The 18,032-nt window shown below is 55.7% G+C and overlaps 1 protein-coding gene across 1 annotated transcript in view; it reads right to left on the reverse strand.

Moving 5' to 3' along the window:
• The window catches only part of SND1 (staphylococcal nuclease and tudor domain containing 1), a 229,299-nt gene that overhangs the window by 54,271 nt on the left and 156,996 nt on the right, over positions 1-18,032 (reverse strand). The window contains exon 16 of the mRNA XM_081209915.1: positions 9,536-9,645. Within this exon, the coding sequence (XP_081066041.1) occupies positions 9,536-9,645 (110 nt within the window). The remainder of the gene's footprint in view (positions 1-9,535; positions 9,646-18,032) is intronic.

An 18,032-nucleotide genomic window follows, 5' to 3' on the forward strand; every position in this document is an offset into this window, starting at 1 on the left:
GCTTTTGATCGCGGGGCTCCAGGGCCGGGCAGGACTCCGCGGCTGCCGCAAAGCGTTCAAATTCTCTCCCCGGGGAACCCGGCCCTGGAAACTAATTCCAGTGGATTTCTGCTGTTTTTACAAACCGCCTTCATTCTGGCTTTAGTGATTCACCTGCTATATTTCCAAGACGCATATTCTTTTATGTGCGCGTAAGCCATTCTCCCTGCCTTGGTAAACGCATTACGGCGATAGGGGAAGGAAAGAGAGCCAGCCAAACGTCACGTGGGGCAGCGTGGCCCTAAATTTAACTCCGACAATAAATAATCAGCCCTTCTCCCCGATTCCTGGAGGACCCAGCAGTTAGCAAAAGAGTTGCAAAGCTGCTGACCTGGCAGGGGCTGAAGTGCTGAGATTATTACAAGAAAACGTTTAAATGTGCCCTGGGCGCCAGAGGAAAAGAGGCAGGGGTGAACTCTGCAGCGCTTTAAGCTGCTGAAGGATTAAAGCCCCGGCCTTGGAGCTCCGTCGCCTTGGCCCCTGGGCGGGTGGGAGGGGGGAAGCAGGAAAAGTGTGCACTAAGCACTTGGCCCCCGCCTCCAGCTCAGACTAAAAATACAGAGATGACCCTGTTCTAAAAATTACCATTTAGCACCAGGAGCTGGCGTGGCCGCCAAGCCAAAAATCCATATCCCATCAGCTGTAATGGACTGCTAGTCACATTTCCTTCTTGGAAGCGGCTGCCCTGCTCCGGAGGCAGCGTTCTGAAGACTTGCGCAGCAAGGTGGCAGCTGCGGATGGAAATTCATTAGGGACTGCTCCTGGGAAGCCAGTGCATTCATCACAATTAAAGGCGCAGCCAGGAGGCTCTGCTGGCAGGGATGGAGAGCAGGAACGGACTGCAGCGGGCATCGCTGCCCTGCCCTGCCCTGCCCTGCCCAGGGGGCGGGTTGAGCCTCTGGCCAGGTGTCCCAAGCAAGGTACCAGGCTGCTGGGCAGGCGCTACCCACGGGCGGCTGTGGCACAAGCACAGGCAATGGGCCACTTGCAAAAGTGGCCTTGGTGGGGAAGACAGCTGGAGCAAGGATCCGCCAGGAAGGAGCTGCCACATGGATTCCCAGGAGAGCCTTCCAAGACCCCCCCAGGTGCTGCTGGTGAGGAGAGGCGACCTGACAGGTAAGGAGGGGTAGAGGATCGGTGGGTGGGGCTCGTTCTCATCACGCCACAGCTCTGCCTGGGAGGGACTCACTTGCCCCCTTGCAACAAATGGGCAGGACCTCCCAAGCTCCATCGAGTGCCTGGAGGCGGTGGGAGGATGGATGGCGGCTAACAGACTGAGGCTGAATCCTGACAAGACAGAAGTACTGTTTTGGGGGGGACAGGGGCGGGATGGTGTGGAGGACTCCCTGGTCCTGAATGGGGTAACTGTGCCCCTGAAGGACCAGGTGCGCAGCCTGGGAGTCATTTTGGACTCACAGCTGTCCATGGAGGCACAGGTCAAATCTGTGTCCAGGGCAGCTGTTTACCAGCTCCACCTGGTACGCAGGATGAGACCCTCCCTGCCCGCAGACTGTCTCGCCAGAGTGGTGCATGCTCTGGTTATCTCCCGCTTGGGCTACTGCAATGCGCTCTACGTGGGGCTACCTTTGAAGGTGACCCGGAAACTGCAATTAATCCAGAATGCAGCAGCCAGACTGGGGAGTGGGAGTGGCCGCCGAGACCACATAACACCAGTCCTGAGAGATCTGCATTGGCTCCCAGTACGTTTCTGAGCACGATTCAAAGTGTTGGTGCTGACTTTGAAAGCCCCAAACGGCCTCGGTCCAGTATACCTGAAGGAGCGTCTGCACCCCCATCGTTCAGCCCGGACACTGAGGTCCAGATCCGAGGGCCTTCTGGCGGTTCCCTCATTGCGAGAACTGAGGATACAGGGAACCAGGCAGAGGGCCTTCTTGGTGGTGGCGCCCGCCCTGTGGAATGCCCTCCCACCAGATGTCAAAGAGAAGAACAACTATCCTACTTTTAAAAGACATCTCAAGGCAGCCCTGTTTAGGGAAGTTTTTTTATATTTTATGCTGTATTGTTTTTAACACTCGATTGGGAGCTGTCCACAGTGGCTGGGAAAACTCAGTCAGCTGGGCGGGGTATAAATATCATCATCATCATCATCATCATCGAAGGCAGGCTCATTTCCCCTTTCCCTCCAGGCCTGACAGTTCTCAGAACTTCTTCTGCATCTGCCGCTACCCTGAGTGGGGCACGGAAGCCTTTGCACAAAGCTGGATCCAGAGGGAAAAGAGGCCATTAATTAAGGGAGCCACGAGAGAGGGGGGGGGGGGGAGAGCCTGTGTTTGGCAGGCAGGCTGGCAGCAGGGAGGGAGGAACCGGCAGGCTCTGCTGAACTCAGGAGAAGAGCGGAGATGGGGCCTGCAAGATGGACAGAAGCGCGGGAGGGGGGAGGACGGGGAAGGGCATTTCGCACAGCAGGCGCAGAGGAGAGAACGGCACCCCTGTGCTGCCGCCACGGGACCAAACTTGGCCCTCCAGCCATTTTGGGACTACAGTTCCCATCATCCCTGACCACTGGTCCTGCCAGTTAGGGATGATGGCAGTTGTAGTCCAAAAACAGCTGGAGGGCCAAATTTGGCCACCCCTGATCTGGATGCTTGGATCGCTTTGGCTGTTCTCTCCCCCAACCCCAGCAGATCTCTCAGCCGCACTGGAGGCTGGGAAGTCAGCCCAGGAAGCATTCCTGAGCATGCCAAGGGGCAGGCGAGAGGCTCAAATATGGGGCGCAAGGTCAGCCCCCAAGGGGAGCTCCCACAAGAATAGCAGCGGCCTGCCGCCCTCGGCCAAGGCAGGAGGAGTCCTGGTGCAAAGCTGGCTTTCTGGGCAAACGCAGCTGCCGCGCTGGCATCCCTCCAGTGCCCTCTCTGGAAATCCCCTGACCCCAAACCTCCCCTGAGAGGCTGCAGACCTGGCTCCCTCTCCTGCTCCCTTCCACTGCGTGGCCCAAAGATGCCCCCCTTCCCTGTAGGGCACAGGCTGAGTTCGCACACGCACAACACCCACAAGTCAATAAGTGTGTGTATATTGGAGTGGGGAGGGAGGGAGGTCTCCCTGGCCCCTTTCCAGCCCCACGGGGAGCATCTTGCTCCAGCATTCATGTTGGTAGCTCTCAGCAGCATGGGCTGGGCCTGGGAAAAGGCCCCCCTACGCCTGTGGAGAAGAGCCTCCCCTGGGCTAAGAACTGCTGGCTGCTATTGAATAGAATAGAATAGAATAGAATAGAATAGAATAGAATAGAATAGAATAGAATTTATTATTTATACCCTGCCCATCTGGCTGGTTACAGATAGGTAGCCGTGTTGCTCTGCCATAGTCAAAATAAAAAAATTCCTTCCAGTAGCACCTTAAAGACCAACTAAGTTAGTTCTTGGTATGAGCTTTCGTGTGCATGCACACTTCTTCAGATACCAGAGTGGCAGGGTTTCCCCAGCCACTCTGGGCGGCTTCCAACAGAATATTAAAATACAATTGTATATTAAACATTAAAAGTTCCCCTAAACAGGGCTGCCTTCAGATGTCTTCTAAAAGTTTGGTAGCTGTTTTTCTCTTTGACATCTGACAGGAGGGCGTTCCACAGGGCGGGTGCCACCACCGAGAAGGCCCTCTACCTGGTTCCCTGTTAACTTGGCTTCTCGCAGGGAGGGAACCGCCAGAAGGCCCTCGGAGGTGGACCTCAGTGTCCAGGCTGAATGATGGGGGTGGAGACGCTCCTTCAGGTCTACTGGACCGACTCCCATGCCTTCCTCTTGCTCCTCTCCTGTCACCCCAATCCCATGTGTGTCTACGGAGCTTTGATTCCATCAGTGGGGTGGCGCATAGGGGCTGTGCAGAAGCAGGCGGGCCCCGTCCCCGTGGAAGCAGCCGGTCTCAGGAGTCTCTCTCCCCCCGGAGTGGATCCCGAAGAAGAAGGAGAAGAGGAGTTTGGATTTGATATCCCGCTTTATCACTACCCAAAGGAGTCTCAAAGTGGCTATCAATCTCCTTTCCCTTCCTGCCCCACAACAAACACTCTGTGAGGTGAGTGGGGCTGAGAGACTTCAAAGAAGTGTGACTGGCCCAAGGTCACCCAGCAGCTGCAGGTGGAGGAGCGGGGAAGCAAACCCGGTTCACCAGATTACGAGACTACCGCTCTTCACCACTACACCACACTGGCTCTCCAGGGTGCGCTCGCTTTTCTCTGGTTGGCGGAAGGTGTCCAGGAGTCTCCCAAGATGCTTGGAAAGCCCAGAGGACCTCTCGCTGGCCACAAATTCGAGGGGAGCACCTCCTTGGTCAGGACCCCTCTCCTCAGACACTCTGGAGAGCAGCCCTTGCTGCTGTTGCTGCTGCTGCCACCATCTAAGCTGCCACCGCCACCACCGGGCCGGCAGGGACAGATTTCTCCAAGCAGGACCTCTGCACCCACCTCCTCCGCTTTCTCACCCAGGACAGGCCCCGCCAGTCTTGGGCGCCTGCACATGGCTCTCCCAAGGGTGTTCAAAATCCCATTTCACGCCCCATCGCGCTCCAGAGTAAGCCTCCTGCCTGTTTCATCCATCAAAGGTGATGGAGGCTCCAGGAGCCACTGGATTGGCAAGGACTCTCTTTGTGGCAAGGCTGGACTGCCCCCTGGAGCCCCAAAGTGGGGGGGCACCCTATCCATGTCTGCAGAGAAGGGCCTGCTTCTGCGCCTACTCCAGCCTTCCTTCTGCAAGGAGTCTCTGCCCGCTTTCTAGGCTGGGGTGACACCTCCCAATGGTCCTCCATGGGCTGCTATTGCTTTTATTTATTTATTACAAATATTTTTTATTGGTTTTTACAAAAAAATATATCCAAAATAATAAAAAGGGGGGACAGACTTCTACTATATCCATATATGAGATTCTCTGCGTCTCGTGACTCCCCCCGTTCCCTGCACGGGTCCCTAAAACAATTCTTCTGAAACTACATCTCATTACATTCTCCACGTTTTCCATTTCTCTAAGCTGTCCATGTTTTTCGTTTCTTTACAACGCATTTTCACAGTCCAGCTAAACTGCATTTTTTATTTGTGTACAATGGTCTCCTAAGTAAATTATAGGATTTCCCCCCACAATTCTTTTTGAAAGTTGCTATTGCTTTTAGAGCTCCAGGCCGTGAGTAGACCAGCACACCGGGGAGTTTCCTACTTTGCAAGGAGTTTTCAAAGTAAGGCGGCATCCGAACGAGGGTTCTTCTCCCGTCTCCCATTCCCCCCGTCTGAAGTGACAAACTCTGCTCTACCAGAGGCTTCCACGATCCCTTCCACCCTACTTGGGCATTGAGCCTGGTGGGGGGCAGCCCCTCTGCCCTTGGAGATTCCCACCCCTGGAATATTAGACAAGCGCTGCCTCTGCTGCCTTTTCAGCAACTGTTGAAGACCGTAGCCTTTTAAGCAGAGAAGGCTCTGCATCTGCGTTGGAACGCTTTTATATTATTATTATTATTATTATTATTATTATTATTATTATTATTATTATTTACAACATAGTCCACAACAACTCATACATAGAAACAAACCCACCACCACTGACAATTTAATTATCAAAATTAAACTCCTATCCCCTTACACAAAGAAAACATAACATAAAAATAAAAGACTTCCTTTATCCTGTAAATGGCCTCCTTATTTACTTCTTGTGTACTGTTTCTTTTATATGTGATCATTACCGTTTTTCCCAATTATGACTTTAAAAACCGGCAAGTCTCCTATAGAAATTAATCGAAACAAGTCCAGGTGTGTATTTGGGGGCACTGTTTGGTATTCTCTGCATTTCCCCCATTCTCTTTGGAACTCTTCTCTAGCTTCTCCCCTAATTGTCTCTGCTAATCTGGCCAATTCAGTACAATCTAATAATTTATCCTGCCATTCCTTTTTTCGTTGGCACAAATTCTTTTTTCCAATTTCTGGCAATTAAGGTCCTCGGTGGCTGTGGCATACAGGAATATTTTTTGATCCTCTTTTGCTATACCTGTGTCTGTTATTCCTAATAGGAAAGCTTCTGTATTTCTTCACAAAATTATATTTAAACATTTTTTTTAAGTTCATCATATACTGTATCCCAGGAGCTTTTGATTTTTTCACAGGTCCACCAGATATGTATAAGTGTCCCTTCTGCACCTCCATGCATTGGAATGCTTTTAAAAATTTATACAAAATTTATACAAATTTATACAAAGATTTATACAAACCGAATAAATAAGAAACGAATTCTGGGCAGAGGCTTGCCTAGGGTACCCTGAGCAACTACTGCGCCCCTGCCACCCACACGGCCTTGGCCAGGCTGGAAGGAGGGAATCCGCCGGGCGCAAGGGGGGGGCAGGGGGCCTGGCATCAACGCCCAGGCGCTCTGAAGACGACCCCAGAGGAAGAGCGAGGCTCGTGCCAAGCGGGAGCATTTCATCTCCGCAGCCGCTCAGCAAGGTGGCTGCAGAGGGCATCTTGGCTCCAACATTGCAATTATGAATCACAGCACAATGACACCAAAGGCGCCTGGCGTGAGGCATGCGCCCGTTTCAGTCACGGAAGTACGGCAACCCTCGTTGGCGGCTCTTCACATGCCGGTCATGCTCCTTACAAGCAGGGGGTCTGAACTGGGGGTGGGCGGGTAGGGAGAGGAGACTGGGTGCCTCTGCGCAACCCCCCCCCCCGTCCCTGCTTGCACATGACCAGGCGCTCAGGCAGTGGGTCAGGGAGACGGCAGCGATCGTGCAGCCTGAACACAACCCGGCAGCCGGGCAGGGAGAAAAGAGAGGGGCAGGTCTTACACCAGAGGAGGAATATTGGCAGGCAGGAGGGCGAGTCACTCGCATCTCCAAATCTCCACACTGGCAGATTAGTCAGCAAGCGGCTCTGGCAGCCGAAGGAGGGCTTTCTTGGGGGCTATCGGCCGGGAACTTCTGGGCCAAGACCAAGGGGGAATGTGGGGGCAGCTGCTGGATCAGGGCAAACAGGGCAGGGGCACTGAGCTCCGCATCCTGCTTTCGCCCCACCGGATGCTCCAAGAAGAAGCCCATGGAGACGGACCTGAGTGAAGCAGCAGCAGCAATCTCCTCACTTGCGATTCCCAGCAAGTGCCGTTTAGAGGAGGGCAGCGCAATCTTCGCCGGAGCCTGGAAACGGTGCTGCTGTGAACGCGCCGTAATCAGAGCCCTTTTCAATCAGGCAGCCGCCTCCCCTTCCGAAGGTTATTTGCTACATCAGCCTCCCCACAAGCTGACACCCCCTCCAGGGGGGGCCTTGTGAACACCTGGAGACGGAGAGCAACACCCGCCGACCCCTCAAGCAGGCGCAGGCACCACCCACAGCCTGCCCAGGACCCCCCCCATGGTGCTTCTGTCTTCTCGCCAAACATGGGACACAAATGGCCAACGGGCTGAAAGGATGTTGAGCGCCGCTTGCGCCTCCTCTGTGCCCACACGCGAGAAGGTTCCTGTTGCTGCCTTTCCTCACCCACAGGCCATCCCATAGGGGCTGACTATTGGCCAACTATGGCCGGGCCTTCCTCCTCATGGATTCCACTTTGCTGGGCCAGCAGAAGAGGCAGCCTGCAAAGTGCGCTGCGTCCTTCCGACAAGCAAAGTGCACAAGATTTGTGCCACGCCGGCTCAGAAGCCGCCGTGTCCTTGCCAAGGTAAGGACGCTTTGCGGGAAGAGATTAGCAGCGACCCAAGAAGCGGGAAAGTGGCTGGGGAGGGGGCGAAAGGAAACGCATTTCTGCAGTGGGCCTGCGTCTCAACTGGCAGATCGAGACCCCAACTCACTCACACCCCCAACACAGGGGTGGGATTTATTTACCTAGACCCTCCACTTGAGAAGAACTTTCCCCAAGTCGCCTGCCCTCAACACTGCCAGCCCCTTCCCATTACAACAAGAAGGCGCAGGAGACGTCTGGAGTCTTCCCAAAATCTGAGAGGCGGTTACAGACTTGCTTCACTCATTTTTTAAAAGCACGCTCAGGTGCCCTAACCAGGGAGAAGCCTCTGTCATCACGAGTGGCATCTGAAGCCCTGGCATGATGGGAGAGGGTTGCAAAGCAAAGAAGAGTGCCTCTAAGCATGTACAGACGACTTGTCGTGCACACCTTGAGAACCGAGTCCTTCAGCCACTGTCACAACCATCTCTGAAGGTCCGTCCAGTGGAGCAACTGCTAAAAGACAGGGACCGGGGCTTGAACCCGCCTGCTGGGAGCCCCCGCCTGGTGTAGGGGGGGGCAGTGGCAGCCCAGCCCAACCCCTGGTGGAGCAGAACCACCCTCTGGGGCTGTGCCAGTCCAAAGCACCCAGGCCCTGGCACAAGCAGAGCGAGGCAAGCGCAGAAAGGCCCTGGGAGAGACCTTTTCGCTGGCAAGGCAAAGCCGTCGGAGTGACTGACGGCTGAGAAAGGTCAGCCTGTCCGAGGCTGGCAGCTTTGGGTGGCACAGAGTTTTGACAAGGCGCCCCAGCGGTTCCTGAGCAACTAGCCCTGATCCAAAGCCAATTTCAGGCTAACCGTTAAGAGGGCCAACGAAGGTCAACAACGCAAAAAACGATCCATAAGTATTCTCCTGCTTGAAGCCGGGAGAAGAACGTTCCAGGGTCATGAAACCAAGGCGGGCATTTTGTTGGGGAGGGTGGCATGTGGCTATGGTGTTTGGTGGGGTGGGGGGCAGAAGGGGCAGGCATCAGGGAGGGAGGGAGGGACCCTGGTCTTCCTCTGCCCAAGGACACCCACAAGCATATCCACCCACTCTCATCCCAGGCTCAATTCCTCGGCTTCCCCCTGCCTGGAAGAGGCCACCTGCTCTGAGTCCAAGCCCCCCATCCTGAAACAACACCTTGGCCTATTTGGGGAGGGGGCCTCTGGCAACCTCAAATGCTCATTTCCACACATGCAGATGAAGGCGGCTCACACCACAAAAGACAATAATATTCTGGTGCCAAAGAACCACACACAAAACCACATTTTGCCAAGTCCTGGGAAGGGAGGAGGCTTTGGGGTGCCTGGGAGCACCAGCCCCCCTCCAAAGTGACCCAGAGGCAGCCTCACGGGCTCAAATGGAAGGAGACTTCCTCCTCCCTCCCCAAAGGAAGCCCAAGGCCCAACAAAACCCAGCTGGGCCAAGTCGTGGGGCTGCTCCTGTGCCGCCTCCTCCGGCACCCGAGTTCGTGGCCCCGTAAGCCCCAGTCCCTCTGCCCACGAAGCCAGCTGGACCCCCGCGGAGCCACACCCTTAAGCTGAGCCCAGCCCCCGCAGCCGCAACTCGCTGTTTGCCAAGCCCGGGCCAGAAAAGACAACAACTCTCCGCGCCATCCCACCTGGCAGCCTTGCCCGCCTGCACAGATCCTGGCCCAGAAGGAGGGCAAGAGTTCTTTGCCAGGGACCAGCCAGACTCCTCCCAGCCTGGGGAGCCATAGCCTCTGGCCAGGCCGGCTGCTGCTCCACAGAAAGACCGGAGGAAGGAGACGACCGGAAGACAACGCCCCCCCCCCTGCAGCCCTGGCCCCCTACCTCTCGCTGCAGCACCAGCTCCTTTGTGAAGAGAGTGGCCTCCTCGCTGAAGGGCTCCCCCTCCTGGACCAGGCCGGGCAGGTTCCGTGCACCTCGGGGACATTCGATACCTGAGGAAGGAAGCAGAGGGGCAGGGATAGAGAGATTTCCAGTGAGCTTCCTTTTCCTTCCTGACTTCATCAAGTTCCTTCCATGCTAGGATGGATGGCCGCCCGTCAAGGATTCACCACAACTTGGGTGGAACAGATGACTCATTGGGTTCCCTCCAACAAGACCTTTGGAACAAGGATGTTTCCTCAGCATCACCCAACCTGGTCTGCCCCGCGGAGGACTTTAAGGTCCACGAATGACAACACTTTGGAGGTCCCAAGTCACAAGGTGGTTAGATTGGTCTCAACTAGGGCCAGGGACTTTCCAGTACTGGCCCCGACTTGGTGGAACGCTCTGCCACAAGAGACTAGGGCCCTGCGGGACTTCGACATCTTTCCTGCAAGACAGAGCTGTTCTGCCTGGCCTTCGGTTTGGACTCCGTCTGACCCTTATGTTTCCCTCCCCTTATGGTTTGATCTATGGGCTACTTTTCAAATGAGGCTGCATTTTAAACCTCATTTTAACCTGTATTTTAAATTGGTTCCCCCCCCATTATGTTTTTACTGTAATTTTACTGGTGTTAGCAACCCTGAGCCCGGCTCTGGCCGGGGAATAAATATTTTTTTAAAAAATTATTATCATCATCATCGAGAGCCAGAAAAGGAGCTCCCCACAAAAGGAGAAGACCCCCAACAGGACCTGCCTTGGAGGGGAGGCTTGCCAGGACCGCCTGGCCAGGCCCAAGATAGAGTCTTGGAGGCCTCCTGGCCAGGCCTGGGGTCCCCTTGCAGCCGCCCCCTCAAGGACTGCCCTCCTCATCCTCCCAGGGCAGAAGGCTCTCCTCTGCAAGGAGTCCTGGACAGACCTTGCTTCCACCGCACCCATCCCTGAGCCAGAGGGGGAAGGACTCCGAGTGCCAGAGGCTCCTGGGGAGGATCTGGGCCAGCCGGCAGGCACCCCAGGAGACAGAGCAGTTGGAAAGGCCAGCACCCAAGGGCCTTTCTGTGGGTGCAGATTGTAAGAGTAATTTATTATGTCTACCCTGACCATCTGGCTGGGTTTCCCCAGCCACTCTATTAAAAACACAATGAACATCAAACATTAAAAACTTCCCTGAACAGGGCTGCCTTCAGATGTCTTCTAAAAGTCAGATAGTGGTTTATTTCCTTGGCATCTGATGGGAGGGCATTCCAGAGGGCGGGCGCCGCCACTGAGAAGGCCCTCTGCCTGGTTCCCTGTAACCTCACTTCTTGCAGGGAGGGAACCGCCAGAAGGCCCTGAGCTGAACGATGGGGGTGGAGACGCTCCTTCAGGTCTACTGGGTCTTTGAGGCCATTTAGGCCTTTCAAGTTCAGCATCAACACTTTGAATTGTGCTTGGAAACATACTGGGAGCCAATGTAGGTCTTTCAAGACCGGTGTTATGTGGTCTCGGCAGCCGCTCCCAGTCCCCAGTCTAGCTGCCGCATTCTGGATTAGTTGTAGTTTCCGGGTCACCTTCAAAGGTAGCCCCACGTAGAGCGCATTGCAGTAGTCCAAGCGGGAGATAACCAGAGTGTGCACCACTCTGGCGAGACTGTCCGCAGGCAGATAGGGTCTCATCCTGCATACCAAATGGCGCTGGCAGACAACTGCCAAAGACACAGAATTGACCTGTGCCTCCATAGACAGCTGTGAGTCCAAAATGACCCCCAGGCTGCAAACTGGTCCTTCAGGGGCACAGTTGCCCCATTCAGAACCAGGGAATACCCCCCCACTCCTGCCCCCTGCCCCCCCCCAAAACAGTACTTCTGTCTTGTCAGGATTGAACCTCAATCTGTTAGCCGCCATCCATCCTCCCACTGCCAAAAGGTGCTGGCACTGCTTATCTTAGTTCAAACATGCCCTTATCAGTGCTCTCCAGGACAGAGTTTGCCAGGGGAGGCAGAGGTGGCAGGGGCTACTGGGAACCCTCACAATTGCCGGAAGTGGGGCCAGTGGGGAGGGGTGGAAAGTTGCAAGACAAGGATGCAAGGCTTCAGGTGAGACAAGTCTCCAGTGCCAGCCTGTCAGGGGCTGCCCCCTCCACCCCCATCCTCACAAGAGCAGCCGCCCTCCTGCCAGGGGGCAAGCTCCTGCCCCACAGCGGCGGAAGCACAGTCCCAATCCACTTCCACGCTCCGGTGCCTTGCCAGGAGGAGGAAGGCTGGAAGGGAGCCAACGCGAGCCACTTTGGGTGGCTCCTTGGCGCAAGGCAAAGGCGCCCGGCCAGCCTTCCCCTGCGAGGCCGCTCAAAATAGCCCTGCGATTCCCTCCAAGGCAGCGAGAGATGCATTTTGCCTGCAGCTCCGCAGGCTCAGCCCCGCGCATGATGATCAGCCGAGGCTGAAGCTGGCTGCCGAGCCGAGGCTTCCGGACGGGAAGCCATTTTTTCCTGGAATAATTTAAGGAGCAATAAAGCCGGGAAAGCAACCGCTGGGACATAACCTGAAATAAAGGTTTAGTGAGGCGGATGCGCCGCTGCCACAGAGAACAAGGAGGACGGGGGTCCATAAAGGAGCTTTATAGCAGCTGCGGCGGCATCTGTCAAGAGCATCAACCACTTGATGCGCAAAACGTCCCCGCTGGGGAGTTTGGCTTCCTCCCGGGGGGAGCGAGGTGGGGCGGTTCGAGGCAGGAGGAAGATGTGGCCCCAGAGACTCTGCGGGCGCAAAGGGCCGAGGGTGGGAATAAGCAGGAGGGGGGTGAGGAGGGGGTGGCCCTGAAATACCCCCAGAGCCTAAATTCAGGCAGGGGTGGCACAGAGTCCCCGGCAGAAGAGAACCTGACCGGGAGCAGAGAAGGAAGCCCCCTCCCTCTCCTCCACATCCGCCTTTCAATGTTTAATAGGTTGTTGTATTTTAGTGTTCTGTTGGAAGCCGCCCAGAGTGGCTGGGGAAACCCAGCCAGATGTGCAGGGTATAAATAATATATTATTATTATTATTATTATTATTATTATTATTATTATTATTATTATTATTATTATTATTATTATTATTATTATTTTCACATCATGGCTTGGAGGCACCCAATCGACAAACTTTCAAAACGGAGCTTCTGGCAGCGGTTGCAGGGCCCCTCCCAACCCTGCAGTTCGAGGATTCCTGTCCCAGAAGGCAAGACTCGCCTGCTTTGCTAGATCCCTTGGAGCTCAGGGGGTTCCTTTGGGGACGACCCAACACCTGTGGGTCAGCAAAGTCTTGGGGCTCCAAACCTCCCCCTTCCAATCAGCACAAACCACGTTTCCCGGAGGGATCCCCCAAGGCACAAGGTGGTGCCTGCGCTTCTCCACAGGCTGCGGGCAGCAACAGAATCGTAGAGTTGGAAGGGACCCCTAAGAGCCATTTAGCCCACTCCCTACGAGGCAAGAACTGCCGCTAATGCTTCTCTGACAGATGGCCACCCGACCTCTGCTTGCTGTTGTTGTTTAGTCGTTTAGTCGTGTCCGACTCTTCGTGACGCCCTGGACCAGAGCACGCCAGGCACTCCTGTCTTCCACTGCCTCCCTCATGCTGGTCGCTTCAAGAACACTGTCCCACCATCTCATCCTCTGTCGTCCCCTTCTCCTTCTGCCCTCCATCTTTCCCAACATCAGGGTCTTTTCCAGGGAGTCTTCTCTTCTCATGAGGTGGCCAAAGTCTTGGAGCCTCAGCTTCAGGATCTGTCCTTCCAGTGAGCACTCAGGGCTGATTTCCTTCAGAATGGATAGGTTTGATCTTCTTGCAGTCCATGGGACTCTCAAGAGTCTCCTCCAGCACCAGAATTCAAAATCATCAATTCTTCGGCGATCAGCCTTCTTGATGGTCCAGCTCTCACTTCCATACATCACTACTGGGAAAACCAGAGCTTTGACTATACAGACCTTTGTTGGCAAGGTGGTGTCTCTGCTTTTTAAGACCTCTGCTTAGAAACCTCCAATCTGGCTTTTTATGTGAAAGCGGTCTGCTTTTGCATCAGGCTCCCCACCTGGCAGGAGGGCTCATGAGATGGAGAAGGCGAAGGAGCAGAGGCCGAAGCAATGCCAGCTTATTACCTGTAATAGCTGCCTCTGCCAAGTGCTGGCCGGGCGCAGCCTGAGAGGCAGGGATTGTTTCTGCTACATGATTAGAGGCGCAGAGGCAGGTCAAGTGCCGATCCATCAAGATTTGCAGGGAAGGAGGCAGAACCCCAAGAGGGAGCCCAAGCAGGCGGCCTCTGTCGTTTCAGCTTCGCCAACGCCGGGTCCCAGCCAGATTCCTAGCAACTGGGAGGAACGACTTGTCCCCCTGGCCAAACCATCCACCTTGCCTCTTCCAGGCCCGCAGGTTCAACACAGGCCACCCGGAAAGATGGAGGGCGGAAGAAAGGGCCCCAGGCTCCAGCCATGGCCAGGGGCCCCATCACCAGCAAGTAACATACTCCTGCCTGGCCCCACACACCTGGGGCAGCCAAACTGCCCTGCCTGGCCAGTGGGGGAGACCCACAGGAGACCCCTGCCTTGGGGGCACGCTCTCTCCTTCCACTCACACCCAGTGGCTCTGCACTCCTCCTTGCAAAAAGGGGGACCCAGGAGTTTGCTAAGAGGTGCCCGTGTTTCCCTGCTTAGGCTGTCTGTCTTGTTTGTTGGTTTGCCGCCCCAAGGTCCAAGGCCGGAACGGAGCATCAAAACACAATATTAAGAAGGCTTTAAAATAACTCCCAGCCGTAAAAGGAGATGGGTCCTGAGAATGTGCGCCTCCAACTGCAAAGGAAGTCGGGGGCAAAGAGACGGGCCTTTTGCATCCTCCGGAAGCTGTGCAATGAAGGCACCAGCTGCACCTCTGTGGGGAAGGAGCCCCACACTTCTGGGGCTGCCATAGAGAAGGCTCCTTCCCCCTGGGCCACCACACAAACCCCTGAGCCTCTGAGGGGGGAGGGACCCCCAAGAGGGCCCTCAGGGAAGGAGGCGGCCATTCAGGTATGTGGAGTAGGAGTCGTCTAGGGCTTTCAGCACCAATGGAAGTGCCTGGAAAGGAACCAGTGCAGAGGATTTAATGCAGAATTCTCCTGCGGGTCCGTAGTGCAGGGGACCCCCAGATCCAGGCCGGCTCCTGCCAGCCCAGGCGGCCATCAGCCCAAACCTCACTCCATGCTCAGAAGACGGGGCTCTGTTTTCTCCCTCTGCCGCATGTCCAGAAGAATGACAGCGGCGGAAGTGGCAAGGTTAAGAATCTCTCCGCACAGGTGACAAAAGGATTTAGAAGCAGGCTCCTGTCAGAGACGCACGTCGGGCAAAGCCAGGGAACAGCTGGGCGACGCCACTGCCGCCAGCCGGAGAACCTCCCAGGGGGGCAGCAGAGCAAGGAGGGTGGAGAGGCGCTCTCCAGGGGCACGGCAAAAGCCGCCTGGCCTCTCGAGGACAGCAAGGCAAGGAGCCCCGAGAGGGAGGGCTCCTGAAAGAGAAGGGAAGCGCTGCCATGGCAGGACGGGGCAGCCACACACCCCAGGGGCAGGCGCAGGGATGCACCTTTGTGCGAGCGAGTATTTTGCAGGTGCCCCTTGGGGGAAACCCACGAGCTGAGCCCTAGAGCCCTCTTCTCCCCTCCTCCTACAGACTCCCCTTCCTCTGACCACAGAGGCAGAGCCTAGTCCTCGTGGCCGGTAGCATCCACCAGCCTCCTCCTCCAGGAATTGCTCCCTGTGGCAGGGAGTTCCGCAGTTCAGCTGTACGCTGACTGACAAAGGGCTTTCTTCGCCAACCTGGCCTTGCAGACTCTGCTGGCCTCGCAGGCCCTGTGCCAGGGACGGCTGCGGCACCTGCTGAAGCCAGCCCAGCCCTGGGCACCAACCGCCTGGCAGACCTCCCTGCTCCCCACTCCTGGCTCAGACAAGGCGGCTCAGCACCCTTGGCTCCTCAGCAGCCCCTCTCTCCCAAAGCACCACCTGGCAAACTGGGAGCTGGGCCTGGCCTGGCGCAGGGCTCAGAGGGAGCTGGGTGCTCTCTCCCCAGCACCCATCACAAAGCCCCCGGTCCAGACAGCCGCAGGCCTTGCTCCTGCCAGAGAGAGAGAGAGAGAGAGAGAGAGAGAGAGAGGCTGCTTTGCTGCTCCTGAGAGAGATAAATATAGCACAGGAGTTTTCTTGGACTGGATCGAGGGAGAGAAAAGCATTGGAAAGAAATAGGTGAATAAATCAGAGGGAAAAGTGCTTTGTGCAGCAAAATCGCTGCACCCAGCGTTGCCACATATTAATGACCCCGGGGAAAGCTGGCGCAGGCTGCCTTTCACATGCGATGTTCCCCAGCATACTGACAAGCGAGGGCTGGGGCAGGGGAAGGACGCCGCTGGCGGGGAGGGGAGCCCTGCCTGACCCCTGCCAGGACCCAGCAAGGAAGAGCATGGCAGAGGCTGCGGGGGGGGGGGCGGGCAGAAAAGTCCTGGGGAGCAGCTTCAAAGCAAACCAAGCACAGCCGTAGGAGCACAGAGCTAGAACAAGTGGCCTGGCCTCGCTGACTGCCTGCCCCCTCCCCAAAAAGCCCAGACAGCCCAGAGTGGAGGACAAAATGACAGGATTCTAGAGCTGGAAGGGCTCCAAAGGCTCATCTACTCCAACTCCCCGCAATGCAGAAATCACAGCTATCAGGGAACAAGTTCCCTTATGGCCAAGGTGGCTGATTCAGAGGAGAGAGGCAGGCGAGACCTCAAGGCACACGGGAAGAGGCTCCCTGGGCAAGAGAGAGGTGGAGCCAGTCTTTCAAAGAGAACAGCCATTCCTCAGGTGAGGAACCGCTTCTTCTCCTGCATCTCAGGCTCCAGGAAACAGGACATTTGCCCACTGGGGACACAGAAAGATGGGCTTGCAATGGGGGCGACACGGCGACTCGCCTGCCACGTGCAAAGGCTGTGGGCAGGACATCGGAACAGCCTCCTGGATCAGGCCAAAGCAGGCAGTCCATCTGGGTCCAGCCTCCGGTTCTCACAGTTGCCTGTGGAAAACCAGCAAGCAGGATTGGGGCCCAAGAGCAGCTCTCCCCTCCTGTGAATTATTGTATTTTAATATTATTACTGTATTTTAATATTTTGCTGGAAGCCGCCCGGAGTGGCTGGGGAAACCCAGCCGGATGTGCTGGGTACAAATAATGATAATAATGATAATGATGATGATGATGATGATGATGATGATAATAATAATAATAATAATAATAATAATAATAATAATAATAATAATAATAATAATAATTCCAGCCACTGGCATTCAGGAGCATTGCAGAGCCACTGGTCCTCTTTTAAAGCCACCCAGGTGTGCGGCGCTTCCTGTCTCCTCCTGAGGAAGCAAGTTCCACTGTTTGCCTCTGCGCTACGTGAAGGAGGACTTTCTTGTTTCTCTCCTAAATCTTCACCTTCCATTTCATCGGACGTTGATGAGTTCCAGCGTCACGAGAGAGGGGGGAAAACTTCCCTCTGCCCCCAAGCCGCCTAGAGAGGACAGCAGGCGGGTCGGCGAAGGTGGTGCATGCCAGCGCGCCTGGAAACATACTTGCACAAAGTGCTGACAGGGGCCGAATACCGGAGCACCTTCTCCGCCACGACACCTGCTCCTTGCGCAGGGCCTGCTGGCCAGGGAGAGCTCCGGAGCCTGGAAGGGCCAGGGGTGTCCAGGAGGAGGGCTCCATGGCGAGGCACTGGGGGGCAGCTGAGCCCCTGCACAAGGGCTGGTGCCACTTGAAGACGCGCCATGGAGTGCTCGAGATGGCAAGGGATGCCGGGCCGTTCTTCAAGAGACTTCTGGGGAGCGTGGGACTTGTGACAACTCCATTCCTAAAGGATGCTGCTGCTGCAAACGGCTCCAGATAAAGGGGGGATTGGGAAGATTTGAAAGCTGGAGGCTTGGAGAACATGACAGCAATTTAAAAGAGATGAAGGGGCCGCAGAGGAGGAGGAGGAGGCGCTTGGGGAGGGACACAACGCCTAGGTGTTTATATGCTAATTCTGGGAGCCTCTCAGCCCAAAGAGGGAGCAGAAAGCCCTTCGCTAAATGCGGAGAGAGATGTGGGGAGCATATCAGACGCAAGGGGGGGGCAGGGAGAGAGGCTTGGCTGCTGGCAGATAACTCAATGGAAGAATCAACTCAGCATGCCGCAACAGTGGGGGGAAAGGTAAATTCCGTGGCGGAGATTAGAGGGGGGGCACGGAATTGAAAATAAAGCTGCCTGCCAGCCTTTTCAGGCCTTTTATACAGACCTAGGAAGCAGCCACATTGGAATCCCCAGCCAGATTCCGGTGGCTGCAGAGCACAAAGGATTCCGCAGAGCGAAAAAGGCTCAGGAAAGAGCCATCGAAACCACCGAGGGGCTGGAGGAACTCCCTTGTGATGGAAGGGTGTCATGATTTGGGGTGCCGGGCAGTATTTAGAAAATAAAATATAAGGTGG

The sequence above is a fragment of the Podarcis bocagei genome, assembly GCF_964188305.1.
Source record: "Podarcis bocagei genome assembly, chromosome: 10".
Taxonomy (NCBI): Eukaryota; Metazoa; Chordata; class Lepidosauria; order Squamata; family Lacertidae; genus Podarcis; species Podarcis bocagei.